Here is a 24487-nt window from a genome sequence, read left to right on the forward strand (position 1 = left end):
CAAAAATGCCAAGAGAGGAAAGAATGCCAACAGAGGCCTTCCAAGCAGAGTGGAGGGAGCAGGGGCAAAGTAGGGAGATGTCTTTGCATCCGCGTGCAGGATGACTTTCATACTGAGCATCATTTAAGTCCACGACAGCCCTGAGAGTTATACACACCCAGCTCTGTTTTTATGATGAGGAGCAAAGCGGAGGAGTGAAGTCATTTCCCTGGACGACAGTAAAAACGGTTTGATTTCAAAGGCTTTGTTCTGTCCATTATTCCAGGTGTCACCCCAAAAGGTAAATGGCTCCTTCATACATCCTGGGGACTTGAATGCTACAGCCATTTGCCCTGCTGTAGAAACCCTCAAAGAATATCCAGGGCCCCAGTTTTTGATAGGTGGGATCTCAGATTCAGCATCTCTTGCTGATGGGCACTGGACCTTTGTTGGGTGAGACATACCCTCTGTAGGGTCTGGCCCCACATAAGCCACACCAGCCCTGAGCTAAGCTCTGGGGGATTTGGATTTCTTCTCCTTCGTGGCTCCCCGGAGAAAAAAACCCCAAAATCAAAAACAGCCTCTATTGTGCATCCGCCTAAGAGATAGGAATGTGTATTTGCATGCCTTCCAACTTGTGTGTTTGCAAAATACACACAGGCAAGTTTGAATCACTTTGACTTTGAAAGCATGATTTTGAGCAATTATCTGGGGGAAAAAAATACTTCCTCCTCACTAAATAGGCCTGTCAAAAAGAGTCACAGTACAGCGATCCATTGCTAGAAGACACGTGGGTGCTGGTAAACCAGCCCCAACCAATTAAGTAGCAAAATGTCGACTGCATTCAGGCCCTTCCTGGTCCACAGACAGACCTTTGTAAGTTCATTTTCATAGTGGTGTATATGTATCTTTAGACCTTAACTGACAGATTCCCACAGTGAATCCAGTAGGGAGTTATCAATTACATGGTTAGCTAGGCGCTGCAGTGGTATGCTCTGTGGCTTCCTGACAGAAGCAGGCAGAAAAGGAGGTAAAGACTAATATTTCTGGTGCAGAAGGACTGTTAATATTTTAGTCTGGGCTCCTCAAATATGGATGTTTATTTAGTTAGGATAAAACATGCATTTGAATCCTGCAAACCCTAAAATATGTTGCATTAATAAATAGTGATTACCATCACAGTCTCTTCTAAAATATATTTTATTTATCAAATGAATACCCTTCTGAGCTTCTCTTTATCCTTCCTGTGATGGCTAAATTAATTTCATCAAATTTTGATTTCCTCTTGGAGATGTTGTGAACAGTACTTGAAATAATAAAATTACCCTGAGCAGATTGCTTATCAAACCATTTGTAATTGGAGAAGCAGTAATTGGGGCTATGTTCCCTTTGGCTATAGGATAATATATTCCTTTGTTTTCCTTTGCGAAATATTTATTGCGGATTCTCCTTTAGCCTGAGTCTGATCTGGAAGTGGACTTGTCTTTGTGTTTGTGGACTGATGCTGAAAATGGCATTCTAAAATATATCTCCCACTGAGGATTCAAACTCCACCATTAGGGATTTCCTCACAGAATCACAGAGTCGAAAAGAGCTGCAAGGAATGCCACGGATGCCCGAGTTGTTTACACTTCAATAAATGGGAAAACCTAAGCTGAAGGAGGGAAGTGTCTGGCAAATGAGCGGATGGGAGAGCAGGATCTGGAACCAGGGGCTCCTCATTCCTGGATTTGGGCTCTTTCATGGAATCTTTTGGGTTCTTTTCAATATTGCTAATGCCTGTGTGGCCAGAGATTTTAATGTTTGCAATTAATTGTGCTAATTCTTCCCAAGTGAAGGGTAAGTGATGGACCAGCTTTATTATCCACTCTGATGTGGATGGGTGGAGGGCGAAGCTTGTTGAAGTTGCAGAGTTGGAGGTGACACACCTGGCAAATAACCAGGGGTCCTGGGAAGAAACCACCTAGAGCAGGGCTGTTACAGGAGGCGACTCCTGGAAGCCAGCCTGACACAAGTAGCTTACGCATTTGGCTTCAGAACATTCGTAGAAAACACTTAACAAAACAAATTATAAAAATTTTAGAATTGAGTTTGTTTCCTAATTAAGAATTCAGTGTCAAAAAATCCCATTTGTGGAGGCCAGCCTGGTGGTGCAGTGGTTAAGTGTGCATGTTCCACTTCGGTGGCCCAAGGTTCGCGGATTTGGATCCCGGGTGCAGACCTATGCACCACTTGGCAAGCCATGCTGTGGCAGGTGTCCCACATATAAAGTAGAGGAAGATGGGCACAGATGTTAGCTCAGGGCCAGTCTTTCTCATTAAAAAGAGGAGGATTGGCCGTGGATGTTAGCTCAGGGCTAACCTTCCTCAAAAAAAAAAAAAAAAAAGCCAATTATGACCAACAGTATGCATAAAGGCTGCAACAAAAAACCTATAATGATTTTGTTATTGTAGGAAAATTTCCTCTATGTGTTATAAAATGGGCAGTGCACTCAATACTTTCTTTGCCCAGAACAGATCCTTGACATGTAACCAATTAAAATAAAAATTAACATCCTTGATGCATAGCATCCTTTCTTGAGTTGAGCATTTTACAATCTTCTGTTAGGATGGATATCCTCTTAGAAAGGATGACACATTGTGTGTCTCTCAGTGAAGACTGAGGAAGTCTTATGCCTGTGCCTTCTTTTCTAATAGGAAAGACCATGATGCCATGAAAGGAGAAAGAAAGGGAGGAGGGATGGAGCAGTTAGGATCTTGGGATGGGTCATGTGACTAAACGTTCACCAGTATGTTTCCCTTTTCTCCTGGCCACACCAGTGAATTACAGTTCCTAGACTTCAGAATTGCTGTTAGATGTGGCCATGTCATCACGTTCTAATGAATGGAATGAGCCCCAGAATAGAACTAGCCTGGATCCCCAAATGATGGCATGGAGCTGACCTCCCTCTGGTCACTAAGACTTTACAGGAGTGAGAGAGAAACTTCTATTGTGTTCAGCCTCAGCGACCCTGCAGTTTATCTGTGATAGCAGGTAGTTATCTTAGCTAATACAGAACGGTGGAACTAGTGAAGCATTCCATCTTTTTGGAGAGCTGTCCCTTGTCTGTTTTTCCCAGGAGTCTGGTATAACCATGTGGCACGTGGCCTTGAGCCATGTTTGTCTTCAGCAGAGCTTGGGCTTCTTAGCTTTAATACTAAATTGGAAGTCCCCACCCAAAAGCAGTACTCTACTTCAGAAGCAGCAAATGTTTTCAGTGGAGGGCCGAATAGTTAGTATTTTATACTTCCCAGGCCCTCTAATCTCTGTTTGTGATTGCTCAACTCTGCCATGCGGTGTGAAAACAGCCATCGACAATACGTGAATGAATGGATGTGGCTGTGTGCCAATAAAACTTTATTTACGAGAACAGGCGGCAGGCTGGAATCGGCCTGTGGGCTGTCACTGGCCGACATCCACCCTGTGTGATGACCCACGTTGGCAAAGAGTCCTGGCATCAACTTTTTTCAGAGTGATATTGAGATACTTCTACTCAAATAAGTCAGCTGGCTTCTTTCAGTACATACAAGCTGACCCGCAGGATCCTTCTACCAAAAATACCACATAAATCCTCATGTTTTTGCAACAGCACTTATTTAAAAGAGGTTAGGTTTTCCCTGTCCATCTTCTTGATTTCCAGTGTGGTGTCTATGGGTGGATACCTAGCACTTTGGGTAAGAAGGGTGCACAGAGGATATAACAGGAGAAAAACAATGAAAGGGTGGCTCAGAGAGTAGGGAAGGAGCATGGATATTTACTACAGTTGGCTCATCAAGCTTCTAGTGTTGAAGTCTGGCTTTGCCATTTTAATAGAATATGGACTGATATTTGGGCAAAAAGAAAGAACCCTGGACCCTAGCCCAGATCCAAGTGTCTCTGAGTACCCGGCCCCCTCCACCACCACTCTATCAGCAGCCAAGCTCTAGCCGCCCATGTTCTGGACTTTGCAACTGTTTCAGACCTGCTGAATTGCAGGTGACTTCAGCCCCAGCAGCAGAGGCTCCCACACATCCACACACAGTTCCTTCCAGGACTTAACTCTGGAGAGATCTCCTTTTCCTGTTGATGACGGTGGTTTTACACACACAAATGCTCTGTTCTGTCACTCTGTCACAGCACATTATGTCAGGAAAGAGGAAACAGTTTGGCCTGTAAATCTATGTCACTGGCACGCAAGGTGTTGTGCTGTATTGTCTCGAATGTGGCTTGTCAACACCACGGAGCTAATAGCAGTGTCAGGGTCCCAGTGCCACTAATCACTTCACATCTCCGCCTAGTAAAGATCTCTCCTCGTCACTGGTGGGAGTCCCCAGGACTGTGTTCAGAGTGGGTGTGGGTGATTCATCCGGATCCTCGCATCGGAACGCTGACCACTCCAGCAGGAGTGCGGAAGTTGCAGCTGATGCCCGAGTTCCGACTGGCTGCCTTCTCCGGTTCAATCAGCCAGGATCTATCTGATACAAAGACCTTGTCTGGCCAAGGAATGCGGATGCTGTGTCAAAAAGTCATGGCTCGGAGCCAAAAATGCACCATGCTGACCTCCACTTCTCCTTGAGGAGTGGATTTGAGGGGCGTCCCAGGGTCAGAAGGATAGCCAATGCAAGCTTGTCTAAGATGTCTTGGGAACCTGGGGGAAATGTCAAGATTAACTGGGGCTTAGGGAGACATTTACCAAAACAGAAGCACACACCCCTCTGGCTTTGTCAGCATTTCCCCAGGCGAGATGAGTCAAACTTTTATATTTTTACATATGTAACGTGCTTGCAATTTTCAACCAGGGATAGTAGAAAAACTTATTGAAAATAGTTAATCAATTTTACAAAGAAGCCATAGGTAGAGGTGCTTCCGGACCTAGAGTTTTGAAAGTCACCTAGAGGATGGCAGTCTGACTCAGAGCTTTATGAAGACACATTCCTAATATGCTCTCTGTGCTCCACGAAGAACAATGGGTTTGGATGTGAACTGGTTTCTGTTTTTAGATTCCAGGCCCACAATACCCTAAATAGGTTAGGGCTGTGCTGATTTTACTATTCTTTGCATTTTAGTGAATTTTCCTGTTGTGCTTTCACCCAAGTGATCTGTAGAGATTGAGGATAAATAAGAACAGGGATGGCAACCTCACAGTCTACTTGACATCCTTCCCCAATTCTGGGTCCATGGCAGACATCATTAATTCATCAATACTCTTTCCTCCCAAGCACAGATATGACTCCCAATGCTGGTTCATTCAGTGCTCCCGGAAGTTGTTATCAGTTGATCAACTTTGGCGCACATGTTGAAGCTTATTTGCCATCCCTTGATATCACCACAGGAGATTCTAAAGTATTGCGATTTTGATGTTGTTATTTTGTTTTTGAGTTAACGATTAGCTGCACGGGGTCTATTGGACATCTTTTTGATAACATGCGCTGTGCTAGGCATGAGGGCTTCAGGATGAACAAGAGATTTCATCTGACCTCAGGGTCTCGGGAAAACACGGTATTTCAAGGTCATGCTACAAGGTTCTACAAAAACGATGATCAGGGAGTGCCGTGAAGGGACACTTATGCTAAAATGAGGGGGCAGGGATCAGAGATGGCTTCTTGGGGAAGTGATCCTGGGCTTTCCTAAAAGATGCACCCACCATGGTAATTCAAGTGCAGCTTTCAAAGAGAACCAGCTTGCCAATTGGATAGCATTGTAGGACTCTAATATTTATAATTTCTGTTTCCCTAAGGTACACAGAAGGTCTTTGCTATCTCCTTGCATCACAAACCAAACGATGAATAAAGTTATCAGTGGGCTGTGCTTATTAATCCAGTCCTGGCTTTGTTGTTTTAGGCACCATGATCTTTGACATATGAGTAGTTTTCTTTTCTTTTCTCCTTTTTCTTTACTTTGTGATGGTGGTAATTTTCTACCTTGTAGCAGGAGTAGGTTGGAATGCATGTGAAAATTAAAAATATTTTCCCAGCCAAGGCAAGATTTTTCAAATTTGTTCACCCTGGAACCCTTGCAACTTACTTTATCTTTTTCAGGCAAGTCTTGAAAGGATGAAACAAATGGATTGTGAAACCAGAGAGTATCTCATTTTTTAATCCATTGTTTTAGCGTGAGTTTAGAGCTTTCCTATAAAACACGTGGGTTGAGAAAAATTGGAAAAGACCTCTTCAAGGACTTTTCCTTGTGCTTCCTCATGTTTCAAGATGCTTTTTGTATGACGGCGCATATGTCTTTATTTTCGTGTGGGGCCCTTTATGTTCAGAAGCAAAGTAAAGTGAATTCATTTTGTGCTAATGAGAAAGCTGCTGTATGTTGGCCCAAACTCTCTGTGTCCTTTTCTTCTTGGGCTGCTGAACTCGGCAATTCTCAAAAAATGTACTCTCCAAAAATTTCCAGCAGGATTTTCCCCAATATTTAGAGTGAGTCCAGCACAGTGGGCTTTGCCACTTAGAGCATGGTCCAAATGAAGCGAGTGGCCTCATCCTGTCCCTTCTGTATTCGGGTCAGTCCTGGCAGGAAAGAGATGACATACCCAAATTGGGTAATTTGAGGAGAGTTTAATAAAGGGACTATTTATAAAGGTGGAGTCAGAGTGTAGAGCAGCCATGAGAGATAGAGAATTTCCCAGGGTTAGTGATGGGGGTGGCTTGTGCCATCCTAGGCCTGAAGGAGCAAGGCGAGGGAGCAGGTACTGGAGCCAGGTGAGGGTATCTGGAGGAGAGGACCACCTGGCAGGAACTATAACCTTTTGCTGAGGAATTCAGCCCATCCGTGGTGATACCCGCCTCTCCCCAAGAAAGGTCCCAGGGTAGTAAATATTTTCTCCTATTGTTCAAGCCCAACTAGAAACCAGAAAGGAACTCCTTGATATAACTCGTGATGGTCAACTTTCCCAGGCATGGAGCAGAATCCAAAAGGGTGGAGAGTGAATCTGGATGGGAGATTCCAGCATAGCTGTCAAGTCAGCCTCTTCCCAGAGAGTAAGACTAGTGGCTATAGTTTATGCCCTACTCTTAGCCTGTTGTTTCTCAACTGTGCCCTGTGTCCATCACCAGGCCAGGATGTTGATACATGGACACCAATTTATCACTGCCCTTGGCTGGAAAAAGGAGCTCTGGTGGTCAGCTGGGCAAAGCAGGTGTGTGTGCTTCTTTTCAGCTTTGTGGGAAGGGTTTTATTTTCTATCAGGAACGGGGCAAAAGGATTACCTGAGTTGTCTGTAAAAACAAGCAAGGAGTTATCACTGCTGGATTTCGTGATTCACCAAGTAAGTTATTTAACCTTAGAGCTATGGGACAACCAGTGACCCTCTTTTTTTGGTGGCTTAATAAATAAAATATCACTATATTGAGAATTCTGTCAATACTGGGCCCACCTTTATGTTTCTTGTGTTTATAACTAACTGGGAATAATGTACCATCTTGGGCAGCCCCAACAACTAACTATCTTTCTTCTTCGAGTGGTTTTAAGAATTCTAATTCAGTTGGAAGGCCTTCTTTTTAGTCTGATTCATTCAATCTCATGAACTAAATGCTTTAACTTACACACATGTCTGATGAACTCTTCTCTGCTTGTTCATATCCCTGAGCACCACGAATATTCTATCCAGCCAACCAGCCCACACCTGCCCTTAGGCTGAGGATCTTTGTCCACAGCATAAATGGCTTCCCAAGCGGTTAAGTTTAGTGGGGCCAGCAGTGGACTGCTGTGGTGTTCAGCTCTCAGGGATTTGAATAAAGAAACCCAGAAAAAGACTGCCAGTTGGGAATAAATACCAAAACTGAGAAGTCTTGTGGATTCAGAGATTGAGCATCCAATTGGGACCCTATGCAAGGAAGAGGGATGGGGAAGAAGAGATCCTGAGGAAACAGGAAGCTGGCCATTAGGGAGGACAACAGAACAGGCATCCAGAGAGGAAATAGAGATGCTGAGAGGGAGGAAGCCAGAGGAAGCAAAGTAGGACAGAGTGAGTGTGTGTGTGTGTGTGTGTATGTATGAGAGAGACAGAGAGCGATTGAGACCAACTGACCTGTCTCGTAGTCCTAGAGTCTCCATTCCCCCCAGATTTTTAGTTCCTGGCTCTGTTTTCCATGAGGCCTGAGAAGGACCCTGTCCACAGCATAAGGAGCTCCAACTGGTCTCGCCAACCTAGTTCTGGGGGGAGGTGACTGTCTAGCTTCAGTGGATTTTCAGAATCCTGAGCTACTAAAGGTCAACAGCTGTGTTATTACAAACACCATGGACTGTGTTTTATCAATGCCAAAATGCACATCATACTGACAACAGCTCTTTGTTAACACTGGGGAGCCCCCAGAGCCCCAGGGTAATTCTGTCACCACCCAAGTTGTGGGATGGTTTAGCGAACAGTCCAGGGTGCAATAAAAAAAATGAAAGAAAGAAGGAAGGAAGGGAAAAAGAGAGAGAGAGAAAGCGGGGAGGGCAACAAAAAGAAAGAAGGAAAGAAAAGAAAGAGAGAGAGAAAGGATGAATGAAGGAAGGAAGAGCAACATCTGGTTTCAGACCTGCCAGGACCCCTCCACTCTCTTAATCGAGACTCTGTCACCGTCTTCCTGGTTGTTCGTCTCTGTGTTCACTTGTCATTTTTTAAAAGGAGACAAAACAGGTGATAAACACAATGTGAGAGATTTTCCCTGAAGAGAAGGAGGTGTCACGCTGAGAAAAGGGACCATATCTCAAGGGGAGCTTGCCTCAGGATCGAAAACCTGGGAAGGACAGCTTATTTGGGTCCTGGCTATTTCATTAGATTTATGAAGTTCCTTTGAAAAGAGCAGGGTGCTCTGGGGACAAGTCAAAACATGGCAGCCTTCAGCTTCCCTAAGAGAAGCTGAGATGGAAAAGTGAAGGAAAGGAGTTGACCGAGTCAGTGATGGCAGATACAGCCCTTGAAATGAAAGTCGAAAAGAAATTTGGAGAAATTTTCACCACTGTGCTTGGGAGTCACCCTGAACTGTTTCCCTGATGGTTTTCCAACCTTCCCACATCTGGTGATAAGAGGCAACAGGGCCTGGAGTTAAGAGCACGGATTTTGGAGTCCATGTTAAATCCCAATCCCTCCACTTAACAGCAGTGGGGCCTCGGGCAAGTTGCATCACCCCTTGGACCCTCGGTTTCTTCTTCTATGAAATGTAAGCCGTAGATGAACACCTCCAAATGTTGGTGTGAAGATCCAACAAGAAGGTGAAGAGTTAGCCTCCTGAACAGCTTCACACGTTGCCCTGCCTTAATGAAAGCATTAAGCAGACCTTTGCTATAATCGCCATCTCTGTCTTCATTGCCATCATCACCTGCTTCAGGCTCATGTCCGTGTGGGGCCCCAGAGCCTTGAGACCGACTCACTTCAGATTCCTTTAATCCCACAATATCTGCCTCAAAATAATCCTCAATACGTATTCGTTAGTGGATGCAGGGGAAAAAATGAAAATCAAGTGATCAGGAAGCACACTTTCAAAGATCTCCTTCCACTGCCTGTTTTCCAGGGATCTCCTTTCTCATTCGTTCATTCATGAAACCTATGTGCCTTCAATGTGCTAGTTACTCAAGATGGACAGTGAGTGAAAGGTCGTCCTCTGCTTGAGGCATTTATGGTTAAAGAAGCTGCTTGGGCTTCTGAGCCACGAACTCCAAGAACTCCAGTGTTTGTGTGCCTTTGTCTCCCTGTTTGCACAACCAGCTCCCTCATCTGCCTGGACAGTGTTCTGCACAGTGACAGTGGCCTGCCACAGCTGTAGAAGGTGCTTCCATTTATAGTATTCTCAGAGCCTGGGTGAAGCAAGCCTTCCTTTTTGTCTGCTGGCTCCCTTATCCTCTCCCTGTTATTCCCCTTTCTCCCGAAAGACTTCTGCCAGTCTCCTCTTCAGAAGCCAAGCAGGGTAGCATCACCATCTCTGACTGGCTCTCAGGAGTGGTCAGCTGCTTGTATGTTCATATCCTTGGTTTGGCCGCCATATGCTTTCCTTGATCTTGCTATTCACTATTTTCAAATGCCACACCAGTTCCTTTTCTTAACTCTTGGCTATACTTCAACTTCTCATGGATCTTTGATCAAAGAAAGGCCTTCATTTCTCTGGGTTGGTGATACTCTTAAAGCATTTGGAAGTCCAGCCAGTAAGAAATGGTGGAAGAAGGGGACACCCACCAAGCTGATCAGAGAGATCAACCCTAATGATTTGTGAAACAAGGGAGATCAGAGCTAGAATGCCTTCCCCTTCTCCTTAATCATTGCATCCTAGATTCCAAACCCAAGAGCCCCATGCTCCCATAGCTTTGATTGGCCACAGCATCCAATCAGTTGGAAAAAGATGATCTCAAACACGTAGAACCCAACACACTTGAATTTCCATCCCTGTCCACATGGATCTAAAAATATATATACTTGTGATGTGTGGAAGGGCATTTAAAACCAGTTGGGTTAAGATGTGCTTGTATGTGTGTGTTGTGTGGTTATGTGTGTCTGTGTAGGTTTTGTTTCTCTTCTGTCAGAAAGAAAGATTTTATTAACATCGGCTTCCCATTATTCCCTCCTAATAACTGTTAGCAAGGTTGGCCCATGGTGGCCTCAAGCCTAACCAACAAGGTTACACAGGGCAGAAAAGTCACCTCATAAAAATCAGCTGAAAGGTGGCAAGATAAAGCAGGCCTGCCAGGGTGCCCGTTGCCACCAGGGAAGTGTCCTCTGAACACTCCTTGAGGTATAAAAATAGCCCCAGGAGTCACTGAATGCTAACTTGGCTTTCTTGCCAAACCTTATAAGTAGGCAATCAGGATTTAACGACCCACAAATTTCCAGTTTTTTAGTTTATGAAAAAAAAATATATAGACATATATTTTTTAACCTCAGAGACTCATCTTTTAAAAAAAAAAATTATTCACTGACTTCCTCCCTCTCTTTCCGATGAGGAAAACCGGACTATTTATGCTGCATTTTAGGCTTTTTTTCATATATAATTTTTCATATAAATGCACATTTTCCCCTTCTTTCGGGGCGGAAATTTAACTTTTGTGGAAATGTGATGTGTGTTTAAATTACCAATTTCATAGGCAATATGTCTGATAATTGCAGTGAGATACTGAGTTAACTTGTAGCAAGGAGTTTACGTGACAAAAGGAAATCAGTTTGTTTGCGGTCAGCAGAGGATAAGGCGCCGAAACTTTACTATTTGGGGGTGGGGGAAGGTTGGGGAAGGGAGGCCCTGAAATTGCTTTTTATAATTAAAAAGGGAATCTCGGATGTTTTATATCTTGAATATTTACAATAAAACCTTTAAGTGCTTGTCAAGAGGGTAATGTGTCATTAACTGGGGACTCTGCCTCGCCTCTCCTCTCGGACATGACAGTGCGGCAGGATAAGAGAAGAGTAATTATAGTTCAGCAGGGCTGCCAGGTGTGATAAATGACTAATCAGCACGCAGGAGCCTCTGTCCTCAAAGGAGGACTATTACAGCGTTATCAGCTGCAGGCCTGGGTGTACGGGGCCCCGAACAGGGATGGGGACAGAACCTTGCTCCGTGCAGCTTGGCACGCGGCTCGGGAGCTTGTGGCTGTCTCTTAGTTTTGTCACTGGCGTCTTTGTGTGGCTGCCACCGGGGAGAAGGAAACACACAGGGGCTCCAGCGATCTGCCTCCTGCTAATATTTATATAACACACCCGCCAGCCTCCGTGGCCCAAGGCCGGGGGTGGTTTTTCCAAGGGGGTGGCTTTGAAGGCATAAGACCCTGCAAGGAGCCCATTCTCCGTGATGGAGCCAGCGGGCCTCTCCTATTCCTTTCATGTCTGTTGGGTGTGGGCGTTATTCCTGGTATATTTGACCGCTTCCCTCGTGGGAACAATGCCAAATTGTTCCCTGGGCAAGCTGACAGCTCCGTCCTGTCCCCGAGAACCTGGGGTGCTACCATGGAGGCACGCTGCGCCCTTGTCTTAAATATTCTTTGACTCTGCTCCGAGTCCGAGCACCTTTGGATCTGATTCATTGACTCCGATGATCAGGAAATGTTACCTATCAACCCAGGATAGACCATCAGAGGGAAATTAATCAAAACCCCTTTGAGACAAACTGCATTACCTTGCTTCTTTCCCTATAAGCCCTCATTTGTTTTTTTCTTCTCCCAGCATGCTGAAGGATGGCATGGGAGTCACAAGACCATTTAAAAAATAACTGTAAAAAAAATGTACATCAGGAAATAGGCATCTGAGTATGAGGAGGTGTCTGATGTGAAAAAGGACATAATGTGCTTTTTTGTAAAAAAAAAAAAGAAGAAGGAGATAGGACGACACTTTTGATACAAAGGTTATTTTTATAACACTTGCATTTTTATCGGTTGACGTATTTTCACAGGGAGCCCTGACTGAAGCCACAAAAATTATGACTCCGGCACCCGAGTCCCTTATCTGACAAATGCAAGGCGAACGGTCTTGTTCTTATCAATGAGATCAGATTTCAAAAATGAATGCAAGACCGAGGCGTTGCTTTGTGCACAGATAACCTTGCAGGCGCGAACTCCCAAACCAGAATAAAAGAATCCTCTATGAAATAATGGGCCAGGAAGCCCGGTCGCGTCACACTGTAATAGACAGTAGGGGGTGGAATCAAAAGGGGGAAAAACTCATTTCATCTCAGTTAATGGCAGGGAAACGAAGGCACAGAAGGACTTTCTTTGGAGCGGAGCTGGTGCGACAAAGACCGGGGTTTCGCCATGTCATGCACCATTTGCCCTGGCACCCGCGCTCTTTTCAGGGGCTGTGAAGCCATTATTATAATGTGAAAAAGGTGGAAAGAAATACTCCCTTCTGGACACTGGAAGGGCAAATGAGGTGCAAGCCTTTTTTTTTTCCTTTCTTTTCTTTTTTCAGTTTTTTTTTTTTCTTTTTTTCTCCCAGGCTCTCTCCTTTCCCTTTATGCATGATGCGCAATGTGCTCAGAAGGGATTCGAGTCCGCCCCGGTAAAAAGCCTGAAGAATGCCAAGGAGTGCACCGTGCCTTTAGATGGACAGTTTGTCTGCCCACCTCCTTTTGTGACTTAGCTCACTGGAAAGCAGCACCAGTGTGTTCTGACCTCAGCTCCTCTCTGCTCTCATCATTTTCAAATAAGAGATTTCAAAGCCCTTCAGAGTCCTCGCTCTAAGTTTTTAGCAGGAAAGAGGCATGGAGGTATCCTGATGCACGGTGGCCAGCCTTAGTTCCATCCAGCTCCCTGTGTGCCTGTAGCCCACCCCTGAGAAGGGTGCCTGTGGACTGCTTTCCTGGGCACGGGGCACAGAATGGGAGGATGAAAAGACTTCCCTTTTCTCGGTCCTCGGCTGTAATAAAGAATGGCTTCTTCACAGTGCTGATCGGCAAACCAAGTTCTCTGTCAATGACGGAACCCAAGTTGGAACTCAAAGGCTGATTAAAATGAGTTTTCTTCTAACTGAAAGATATGGTTGCTACAATCTTTAAAAAAAAAAAGAAAAGAAAAGAAAAAATAAAACTCCAAAGTGGCTTATTCCTGTGTGGTTTATGGGAACAGCAGATTACATACACAGCCAGCATTTGATTCTCAGGACTGCTAAAGTGTGAAGAACAGCAGTGACATTCTAGTCTTCAATAAATCACTATAAAAATGTTTATGAACCCTGCAATTTACTGTCTTTTAAATGCAAATTGAAAGGGGCACCATCGCAAGTGTAAAGGAGACCCGAGGTGGCCTGAAGGAATTATAAAATGTTGAAATAGGTTTTGGAGATTGTGATCTTAAATGGGACTCTTTCCAAATGATTTTGCATTTATACGTCTGTGACAGTTGGGCTAATTTATTAACAAGATTGCTGTGGATCGTGGGGGGTGGAGGCTGGCCTCGCCTTCAACAGCGGCTTTGAATGGATGACATTTTCATTGCGCTGAAGACGAGGGAAGCTGGCGATTCAAAATCTGGATCCCAGAAGTTGTTTTGACAAAATGAAACTAGAACGCGGCCCCTTCGGTGGAAGTCAGCTCCTACACAGATTTTTAAAAATGAAACTCTTATCTTCTGTAATTAAATTCTCCATTTGGAAATTTGAAAGACTGGTGGACAGATGAGGTAACCTTGAAAAGGGCACAATTTAGCCACGCCATGGCAGGTCCATAGACCTCTTACAGCTGGGTGCTCCCTAAAAGGCAGAGCTTGCCTTGTGGTTTGGTTACCACGTGCGTGTTTTTCTGCCTTCCTAGAAAGTGCCAGGCGGAAGAGTGAAGTAGAAAGAGAGTGACAGAATTCTGTTCCAAGTCCAGGCTCACCTCTTCCGAGTCGTGTTATGCTGGCCAAATTTTTGGTTATACTTGACCCCCAACTTCCCCACCTGTCAAGCTATTTGCTCTGAGTTTGCAATGAGCTGATGCCTGTGTAATGTGCTTAGCCCACAGCCAGACCTGTGGGTAGGGACCCATAATTATTAGCTCCATTTTCCCCTTTTGCCTCTCTCCCCACACCTTTCCATTCTCCCTGACTAACATGGAGGGAGAAGAGGAGATTAAGAGATGATGGTCAGTTTCCATCAACATTTGGAGTAGAATTAAGATTATGGTCTTTCCGGGAGATTCTGGCACATATCACATCCCCAAAATGTGAATCAGGCGAATATGGACAGGTAGAGTGAAAGAAAGTAAACAGCCCATGAAAACAGGTTGCTCTGCAATTCCCCCGACTGTTCCCTTCCCGCTTTCCACCTGCCTCATATGGAAAACACCCAAAGTAGGCACTGTTTATAGAGCCATTGCTTGCGAAACATTTCCCCGGTCTCCAACATATGTGCTATAAATGCTGCAGAGCTGTGTCCTCACTTGCTGCTCCTGCAAAAAGCATTTTGCTTGTTTTCAAACACCAGCATCTCACGTGGATCAGAGGGCGAGGCGCGGATGTGCTCGCCTTGGCAGCCCCTCATTCCAACGTGTGTCTCTGGCAAGTCCTGTCTGCTGATAGTGCTGCCACAGAGCGGGCTGTCAGATTCCGAAGTCATTATACCATCTGTTTTTCCAATCTTCTGCTCTTCAGTGTAGACATATGTTCGAGGGTTTGTGTGTGTGGTGGGGAGTGCTTTTTTTCCCGGGGGAAGAGGAGGAGGACGACGATGCCCGTCCCTACCCAGTTCTCCAAGAGACCTCAACCCAAACTGAAATAAAATTTTAAATGATTCCAAAGTGAGTACTCCTAGCAAGAAATTTTACAATATGGGGTCATCTGAAAATCATCCTGATACGAGCTTCAAAGACAATGTAGCTTTTGTGTTTGCAGATAATCAAGGAGATGAGTGGTTTGGGTTAGTTTTCATTCTTATCCTGGTAATATTCAGCAGAATTAAAAAAATGTATGTGATCATTATTATCTCTCTACATCCAGATAGGTCTCAACCTCTCTATTCCAGCCTTATGTTTCATTTTTACACTTTCATAGTCTTTTGTTTTTCTCGCTTTCACCTGAAGGATACTGTGTGTACTATATACAATGGTGCCTATAAATTAACTGTTGTGTTACTGACCACACCACGAGGCCTAACATTTGGTGGATTTGTACACATATTTATTTCTTCCTTCCTCTTCCCTACCCATCCCATCCATCCCACCTAGACCCCGTGCTTTCTATTATTCCCCCAGAAGGAAACCTTCAGGCTGGCTGGAGGGAGGGTAGCAATTGTAAGGTCAACCGGGCATGAGATGGAGACCGGAATAGATTTTCTATGCAGATTTCATGCTGCCTTCCTGGGAATTTCTGAATGTTTTGTAGCATAATGTTTAGCCTCCAAAATTCTTTAAGGAAAATTGCGCAATGTGAGTAAAATGGGAACATTTTTCTCTTGCACTTGGGCCCCGCGACGTGTTGAAATGCACGTCAGCTCCCCCTCCCTGAAGCGCTGGCTACCTCTCGGCCTTCTCCGTTAGCCTGAGCTTCTGGAGTGAAGGATCTGTGGGGTTTTATGCTTTTGTCCTCAGGCCTGGAGCAGAGCCTGCTGCCTGCACAGAAGGAGCTCCACACCGGTTTGTGGAATGAACTTGGAGAAGATCATGACTTTAAAGACTTTTCCAGTGAAGGACTGAGACAGACATATGGAAAGAGAGGTGGTTAAGCACGGTGGTTAGCCCCTGAAGTCCTCATTCTGAGTTCAAATCTTGGCTCTACTACATATGATCTGGGTGCTATCAGAAGAGTTAATTTAGTTAAGCCTCAGTTTCTTAGTATGTATGATGGGTATGATAGTAATACCTCCTTCATCCAGAATTTGTGGTGAGAATTAGATAATTTGATGTGGCAGGAAAAAAACCCACTGGCACTAGGCTCTCAAACTGGCTCTACAATTATGTTGAGCAAACCTACTTTTTTTTTTTTTTTTTTTTGGTGAGGAAGATTGGCCATGAGCTAACACCTGTTGCCCATCTTCCTCTTTTTGCTTGAGGAAGAGTGTCTCTGAGCTAACATTTGTGCCAATATTCCTCTATTTGTATGTGGGTCACCACCACGACATGGCTGACAAGTGGTGTAGGTCCACGCCCGGGATCCGAACCCATGAACCCGGGCTGCTGAAATGGAGTACGTCAGACTTAACCACTATGCCACAGGGCTGTCATTTCTTCTTAATGTGAAGAAATTTTAGAAATGCCTTATCATTTTTTCCTCACTTATATTTTTTTTTTGTATGCACAGGAGTGATCTATGACAAAAATAGACATCTAAGTCTAAAGAGTTCTTGTCCCAAGTATAAAATAAAAATTCTAAGTGATAAAAGAGCACTGTATCATATTTTAATTGGCAACGTTAGTTTTTTCTTAGGGGAAAACAAATAATGCCATCTGTTACCTTAGATTCAGTAAAACACAGTCTCTTCTCTTCTGACTGAAACATTTAAAGAGTTTCTTCAGGCTTTTGATAAAGACCAGAATCCTTCAGGTGGCTGACCAGGCTCTCCACGATGTGGCCCCCACTCACCTCTCCAGCCCAGTTTAGCACCAGCTCCCTGCTTGGAACCCCCTCACTTAGTTTCCAGTCTGCGCCCACACCATCAACATCTCAGCTCGCAAGGTTCTGCCTTTGTCTGAAATATTCTCTCTCCTCCTTCTCGCTCTTTCAAGCCCATCTGTGGTAGACATAATAACGACCCCAATGTCCACATCCTCATCCCCACCTCCTGTCAGTACATGACATGACATGCCAAATGAGGAATTAAGGTTGCAGAAGGAGTTAAAGTCACTAACTGCCTGCCCTTAAAATTAGGAGAGGAGCCTGGATTATCCAGGTGGGCCCAATATAATCACAAACTTCCTTAACTGTGAAAAAGGAAGGCGGAAGAGTCGCAACCAGAGAGACAGCAGAGTGAAAAAGGCTGGGCCCGATCTTGTCATCTTTGAAGATGGAGGAGGGGCCATGAGTCAAGGAATGCAGGTGGCCTCCAGAAGCTAGAAAAGTCAAGGAAGCGAATTCTTCCCTGGCACCTCCAGAAAGGAACATGGGCCTGCTGACACCTTGATTTTAGCCCAGTGAGCCCCATTTTGGACTTGTCTTCTCCAGAACTGTAAGAAAATAAATTTGTGTTGCTGTACGATGCTGAGTTTGGGGTAATTTGTTACTGCAGCCATAGGAAACCCATACACCCTCTAAAAGCCTCTTGCTTGGGGAGCTCTTCTCCAGCCTACCCCGAGGGCTCTTGGAGCACCCTGTACCTGCCCTCCATGGCACTGTCACAGTTTGTCATTGTGCACTTGTCTGTGTGGTTGTTTGATTAATGTCCATCGCCCCCATCAGACTGTCAGGCCAGTGAGAACGGACATCCTTCATGGTTCGCTATGATTGTCCCGCAGCCCAGGGCCCACCACTGCCCTGGGGCCCAGAGGAGCTCAGTATTTGTGGAATGAATGAATGAATGCATGAAGGAGTCAATGAATACATTAATTAATGCACAAGAGGAAAAAAGGCAAGCCATTATCAACTTTAATTAAGCACATATCCCACATCCAGTGCCAGCGAGGGAGCAGCAATTTCATTTGCTGCTGAAGGTACTTCTGAAGGAGGGGTAAAGAAGATGCCATCCCCAACCCACTCTGGTTAGACACAGGCTGGCAGCTCTGCCTCCTCTCTCAAGACAAAGGCCTTTCCCCCACTCACGAATCGAGCACAATCAGCTGCTCCCCCCTCCCCACCCCCCCAATCTCAGCGGGAGAGTGAGGCTGAATATTTCTTTAAGGGATGCTGTTGAGTTTCTTCTGGTGGAGCAAAGGATTTGTAGCAAACCCCAGCATGTAACTTGAGTGATCTGTGAAGCCAGATATCGGTGCCAAGCTAAATTTGTGTGTGCAGCTTCTGTTTAAGGCAATTATATAGTGTGTAATACCCAGTAGAGAAATTAAGTCGAAGTACATTTTGCCCAAAGAGATTATCCTCTCAGTTGGATTTATTTTAAACAAGTTTTGCCCCTTATACATGAAGGTGCATGCAATAAATCACTTATGTAATAAACTACACTATATTATGTGGGGGGAAAAAATGAGCTGATGGTAGGGGGAGAGACTTCAGATGGAGCCAGACTTCAGGCACGAAGGGAGGGGAGAGAGGAGGAAATGGAGAGGGAGGGGCGGTTGTGCGGCGGGAGGTTGGAAAGGGTACAAATGGCAGCCTCTCCGGAGCCAAGCTCGGGATGCGCTGGAGGGAGGTGCTTCTGTAATAATGCAGCGGTGTCGCTGCAGAAAAAGTTACAGAGCTTGTCTTTCTAGAGCTACCTCTCAGCCTATCTTAATTACCAGCCGTCCACAGTGAGACTGGAGGGGGGAAAAGATGTAAGATTTTATTAAAGATGAGAAAATGGGGGAAAGGTGTGTTTGGGGGTCTTGGGTAACTATGTGCCCGGGCAATAGTGATGGGTTGTCATGGTAAATTACATCAATAATAATCTAGGAACGAATATAGGACGTCCAGTAAAATTTGAAACTCAGGTGAACAATGAATGAGTTTTAGTGTTAGTATATTCCATGGACTAATAGGGATATAACATACTAACAAATTCTTAATCTGATCTGAAATTCAGGTTTCACTGGACGTCTTGCATTTTTATTTGCTAACTCCGACAACTTTCTCCAGAACAGAACTAACAATGAAGATTACTGTTATAGCAAATAACTCATTTCGAGCCCTCACTTTATGGAGGGCCTTCGTTAAGCGCGTCACGTGCATCGTCTAATTGAATCTTCACAAGCAACTAGGCTGGAGGCCCTGTGTTTATTCCCATTTCACAGAGGCATAAACTGAGATTTATAGAGGTTCAAGCCCACGCATGGTTTCTCCCCATCTGTAAGGAGAAGAATCAGGCTTCTCACTGAGGCCCGTCTGGCTCCAAAAACGCGTGCTCATAGTCACTAAGTTATACAACCTCTTCTAGAGGCTGATTTGAAAAATAACTTGATGACGAAACCTGCTGAGGGAGACTGCCTGTTCTCCTTAATGCAGAAACGCCTCGGAGCCCCCAAATCCATGCTGTTTAGGAAAGAAAAATGATATCTCTCAGAAAATCATTTAAAAACTTCCTGCCGCCTACGCCTGGCTTGCCACGATGTGTGTGCCACAGGGCCTTGAAGCACACGTCAGGAGCAAGACGATTCAGACCCCACTCTCACCCACCCAAGAACCTCTTTCCAGAACCCTCCTTGGAGGAGAGCAAAGAGAAGCCACTCCAATTTATATGTTTGTCATTTTCTAACTTTGAGAGCCCAATAAAACCAAGTGCTCAGTAAGAATCAGACATGGATAAGCTGCTTGTCATTTATGATTTAATGCAGCATAGTATAAAAATAGGCAATGAAACCAAACAGCAATCAAACTCCATTGTCACGAGGACTGGGAGGAGCAGGGATGCACGCTAACATTTGCCGAGAGCCGGCTCTGTGCCGGGAACATTACATAGATGCTTTCCTTTCATCCTACTGTATCAACGCGGGGCCTCTCTTGTTTTTCTAATGCTGAGTAACCACGAACCCCGCAATTTACTGGCTTAAAACAACTGTGTTTATTAGATCTCATGATTTTCTGGGTCAAGACTTTGCACAGTGTGTGGCCAGTTGACTCTCCTCTTCCATGTGGCCATTGATGGGGGTCACTGAGTGGTACTCTGTTGGTGAGAGGGCTGGGCTGGCAGGGCACCGTGGTCTCAGGGTGCTTGGGGTCCTGTAAGGTGGCTGTTCTGACAACATGGTGGAAGTTGCTTGACCTTTTCTGAGCTCGCCTCGTAAGTCATAGGGCATCACCTCCACAGGATGCCTTTGGGGGAAGTGAGTACCCTCGTGCTCCATGAGGGAAGCAGTCCCAAACCCACCGGAATAAAGGGAGGGACATAGATACTGTCTCTTGCTGAGAGGAGCACTGAAGAACCTGGTGGTGTTTGACTTGCTCTGTTTTATCCCAGTGCATGCCTGAAACCATGGCTAGCACATAGAAGACTCTCCACGTATAACCGTCCAATGAATAAGAGTGCCTGGCAGTACCAAACAGCACACCGGTACTGGAGATGCTGCCTCCCCCAAGGAGAATTCCTGGGATAACAGAGAATCCATTCATGTCTGCCAGGCCGACTTGAATCTTTCTAATTTTCCATTGGCCCAGGAGCGCAGGAGCAGAGCTGAAAAGTACGCGGAGGCAGAAAAAGCCTCGGTCAGAGGCAGACCCTGTTAGCGTTGGCCCCATCAGCCAGGGTCTCCTGGTTTCCATTATAGCCCTGCGGTGGAAAAGGACAGCATGTGACTGTGGGCGCGCATCAGCATCCCCATCCTGCCCGGTGCCCTGTGATTGTGCGCCCCTCTTCCCTCTTAAATATCCTTTTGAAGCCCATGTGTTCGGTCCACCCCAACTTCTGTTTATCCTGTGCAAAGTGAGGACTGCTCAGATTCTGGGAGTTTCACGGGAAAGTATTAAATGTGTTTTGAAAATACTTGAAAGTCCAGCTGTGTATGTTTTAGTTTTATATTTAGCCTTAAATTAGAGACTCCATAGACCTCAAGTAATAAAAAGACACAGCAGGGACTTGCGTTCTCCTTAAGTTTGCTGGGGCTGCGCCCCTAGGTGAGATCTGATTTGTAATTTTTTTGGGTTGTTTAATTCCATAGCTTAATTCTGGCCTTTATGCTTTTAGAGGTCTCCTCTTGCATTTAGAAAGGAGTTATTGTTGTTGCTTTCCCTTCTTTTGAATTTAATAAAAGAAAAGGGAGAAAGGAGGGGAAGGAGAAGGAAGAAGCACAAATTTGCACCTTTCTGTGCCAGATCCTGTGCTGGGCACATTGACGCAATTAGCCCTCAACACACCCTCCAAAGAAGGAAACTGAGTCTCAGCGAGGCTGGGCTTCCTGATCTGCCTTTCTCTGTTGCTCTCACTTTGCTTTGAGCTCCATCTTGCTCTCTGCCTGGGACCCGAGGCTCCCTGACCCCACCTCCTCCTACCTCCAGCTGAGGTCCCCAAGAGCCTGTCTCAGGCCAAAGTCCAAGGCTGCTGGCTGACCTGTGGAGGAGAAGGAACATGTGATTTCCCAATATCATTGGCTACCCAAGCCAAGGGCAAAGTCACAGGAACGAGGTAGCCTGTAGCCAACGATGATGGCGTGGTGTGTGCGGTGTATGAGACTCCTAGTCTGCCGTAACAAAGTACCACAAAGTATGAGGCTTAACAGCAAAACTTTATGGTCTCACGGTTCTGGAGGTTAGAAGTGCCAAATCAAGGTATTGGCAGGGCCATGCTCACTCTGAAAATTCTAGAGGAGAATTCTTCCTTGCTTCTTTCTAGCTTCTGATATTTCCTGGCCATCCTTTGCCTTTTGTGGCTTGTAGAAGCATCATTCCAAATATTTCTGGGGCGCTGTGTTCGTTTTCTATTGCTGCTGTAGCAAATCATCACAAACGTGGTATTTCAAACAACCCAGATTTATGATCTTACAGTTCTACGTGGCAAAAGTCCAACACGAATCTCACGGGGGCTAAGATCAGGCTGCTGGGAGACTGTGTCCTTCTGGAGGCTGCAGGGGACAATCTCTTCTCTTGCCTTTGCCACCTTCTAGACATCTCCCACGTGGCTCAGGGCCCCTTTCTTCCATCTTCAAAGCCAGCAGCATTGGGCTGAGCCCTTCTCACACTGGCATCGTTCCGGCTCTCTCTTCCACTTTTAAGGACCTTTGTGGTTCCATTGGGCCCACTGAATAATCCAGGGTCATCTTCCTATTTCAAAGTCAGCTGAGTAGCAGCCATAATTCCATGCAGCCTTAATTTCCCTTTGCCATGTAACCTAACGCAGCCACAGGTTCTGAGGATTAGGATGTAGACGTCTTTGGGGAGCCATTATTCTGCCTTCCACAGACACCTGGTCACCTGCCAGGCACTGTGCTAAGCAGAGAGGATACAGCAGTAAATGGTACAAGCAAGGTCCTTGTGCTCATGAAGCTTACGTTCTAGTGAGGGTGGAGGGCTCCGAAGAAGTCAACAAGCAGATACAGCGATTACAGGAAGTGTGTGGGGCGTGCATGAAATAAAAAGGTCTTGTGATGGAGCATAATCATGGGAAGGACTTACATGACTAGAATAATCAGAGAAAGCCTGCTGTGAACCCTAAAGTATGAAAAAGGGACCAACCTGTGCAGAACGTGGGAAAGGTGTTCTAGGCAGAAGGAACAGCAAACACAGTAGCCCTGAGGCTTTTAGAAAAACCACTCTGGCTGCTTTTCATAGAAGATATTGGAGAAGGTGAGCCAAGATGGTTGTTAGTAACTGCTGCAGTGGTCCAGGATAAAGATGACAAAGGCCTTGTATGGCAGGCTGAATGATAGCACCCAAGGATATCCATGTCCTAATCCCCGGGACATATGGATGTTACCTTCCATAGAAAAGGAAAGTCGTAGATGTGATTCACTTAGGATTTTGAGATGGGGAGATGATCCAGGTGGGCCACAAGTGTAATCACAAGGATCCCTATAATAGAGGCAGAGGACAGCTACAGAATTAGGAAATGTGATGATGGAAGCAAGAGATTGGAGTGATTCAAAGAAGGGGTCATGAACCCAAGAATGTAGGCAGCCTCTATAAACCGGAAGAGGCGAGGGAATTGATTCTCCCCCGGAGCGTCCAGAAGGAACTAGCCCTGCCAACGCCTTGACTGTAGCCCTGTGAAACTGATTTCGGCCCCCTGGCCTCCACAACTCTAAGAAGATCAATTTGTGTTAAGCCACCAAGTTGGTGGTAATTTGTTATAACAGCCATAGGGAATTCATACATCTTGCTAGGGATGTGCTGAAGATGGAGGGAAGAGGCCCAACTGAAGAGACCTTTAGGATTCAGTATTTACAGGACTTGGTCCAGTAGGATGTGGGGGATGAGATGGTCAGAGGACTCAGGATGAGTCTGAGGTCCCTACCTTGGGTGACTGAATGGAGGATGGTGGTGTTAACTGAGATCAAGAGGAGAAGCAGAGGGGGGAACGAGGGTTTAGTTTGGGATGTGTTGAGATTGAGCCAATCGGTGGTATATAGCAGGCCTTTGGGGATATGAGTCCAGAGCCCAGTGTATTTGGGCTGAAGATCCAGCATCAAGCTTAGGGCCTGGAATACTTTAGGCACTCACTGAATGAATGAATGAATGAATAATTGCTTTTGAGGTGGGTATCCTCTGTGAATGCTGGTAGCTGACACCATCAGATTGGGTAAGATTGCTCAGAGCCCTCATATTTCTGTTAACCTTTCTGCTTAAAAAAATATCCCATGAAATCCTGTCATATTTGAAGGAAATTTCATTTGGGCCTCATTCTCCCTCCATGCCTCTATGAGTTTTATGCTTCGGGAGACACCATTTCACACCCCCATCTCTCAATCAATGAGTGCCACCTTTAAGTGCTGGCAATTTCTGGGCCTGGCAATGGTAAGAGAAATCTGTGTGATCCCCAATATATATTAACCTTAATAAATAGGCTGAACGCTTTGAGTTATTATCTCCTTGAAGCTTACTGCAGGGTTAATCAAGGGGGAGAAGATCCTGGGTGGTACTGTTATCAGATGAGGAAACAGACGGTGTGAAGTAGCTTGCCCAGGATCCCATCACTGCTCAGCAACCAAACCAGGATGCAAATCAAGAGCTCCTTCCAGGATAAGAAAGCTCTTTAGTATTTATCATCTTACTAATAATAGTAGAGAAAGCAAATCATCATAACTGCCCTTTATTAGTCACTCGGAGGATCCTAGGCTCTTTACCAAGCACTCTGCATGCAGATTATTCCTCGAAACAACCTCAAGAGGTAGTTTCTTTCATTGTATTAGCTATCTGTTGCTGCAGAAAAAATTACCGTAAATTTAGGAGCTTAAAATAACATGTATTTATTATCTCACAGTTTTGCAGGTCGGAAGTCCAGGTTCAGATAGCTGTGTCTTCTGCTCAGGGTCTCACGAGGCTGAAATCAAAGTGTCAGCCAGGGCCGGGGTCTGTCTCATCAGAGGCTTGTGGTGGTTGACAG

At 45.3% G+C, this 24487-nt stretch overlaps 1 protein-coding gene across 5 annotated transcripts in view; it reads left to right on the top strand.

Annotated features, from left to right (window-relative positions):
- WWOX (WW domain containing oxidoreductase) overlaps positions 1 to 24487 on the top strand; it is a 934084-nt gene that overhangs the window by 730397 nt on the left and 179200 nt on the right. The window contains exon 9 of one of the 5 annotated variants that reach the window (XM_044760885.2): positions 12896 to 13452. The exons of the other annotated variants lie outside the window; for them this stretch is intronic. Coding sequence (XP_044616820.1) covers positions 12896 to 13039 — 144 coding nt within the window. The 3' untranslated portion in view covers positions 13040 to 13452. Of the gene's footprint in view, positions 1 to 12895; positions 13453 to 24487 lie in introns of those variants that run through there. 5 annotated transcript variants of the gene reach the window in all.

This window comes from Equus asinus, chromosome 28 (genome assembly GCF_041296235.1).
Source record: "Equus asinus isolate D_3611 breed Donkey chromosome 28, EquAss-T2T_v2, whole genome shotgun sequence".
Taxonomy (NCBI): domain Eukaryota; kingdom Metazoa; phylum Chordata; class Mammalia; order Perissodactyla; family Equidae; genus Equus; species Equus asinus.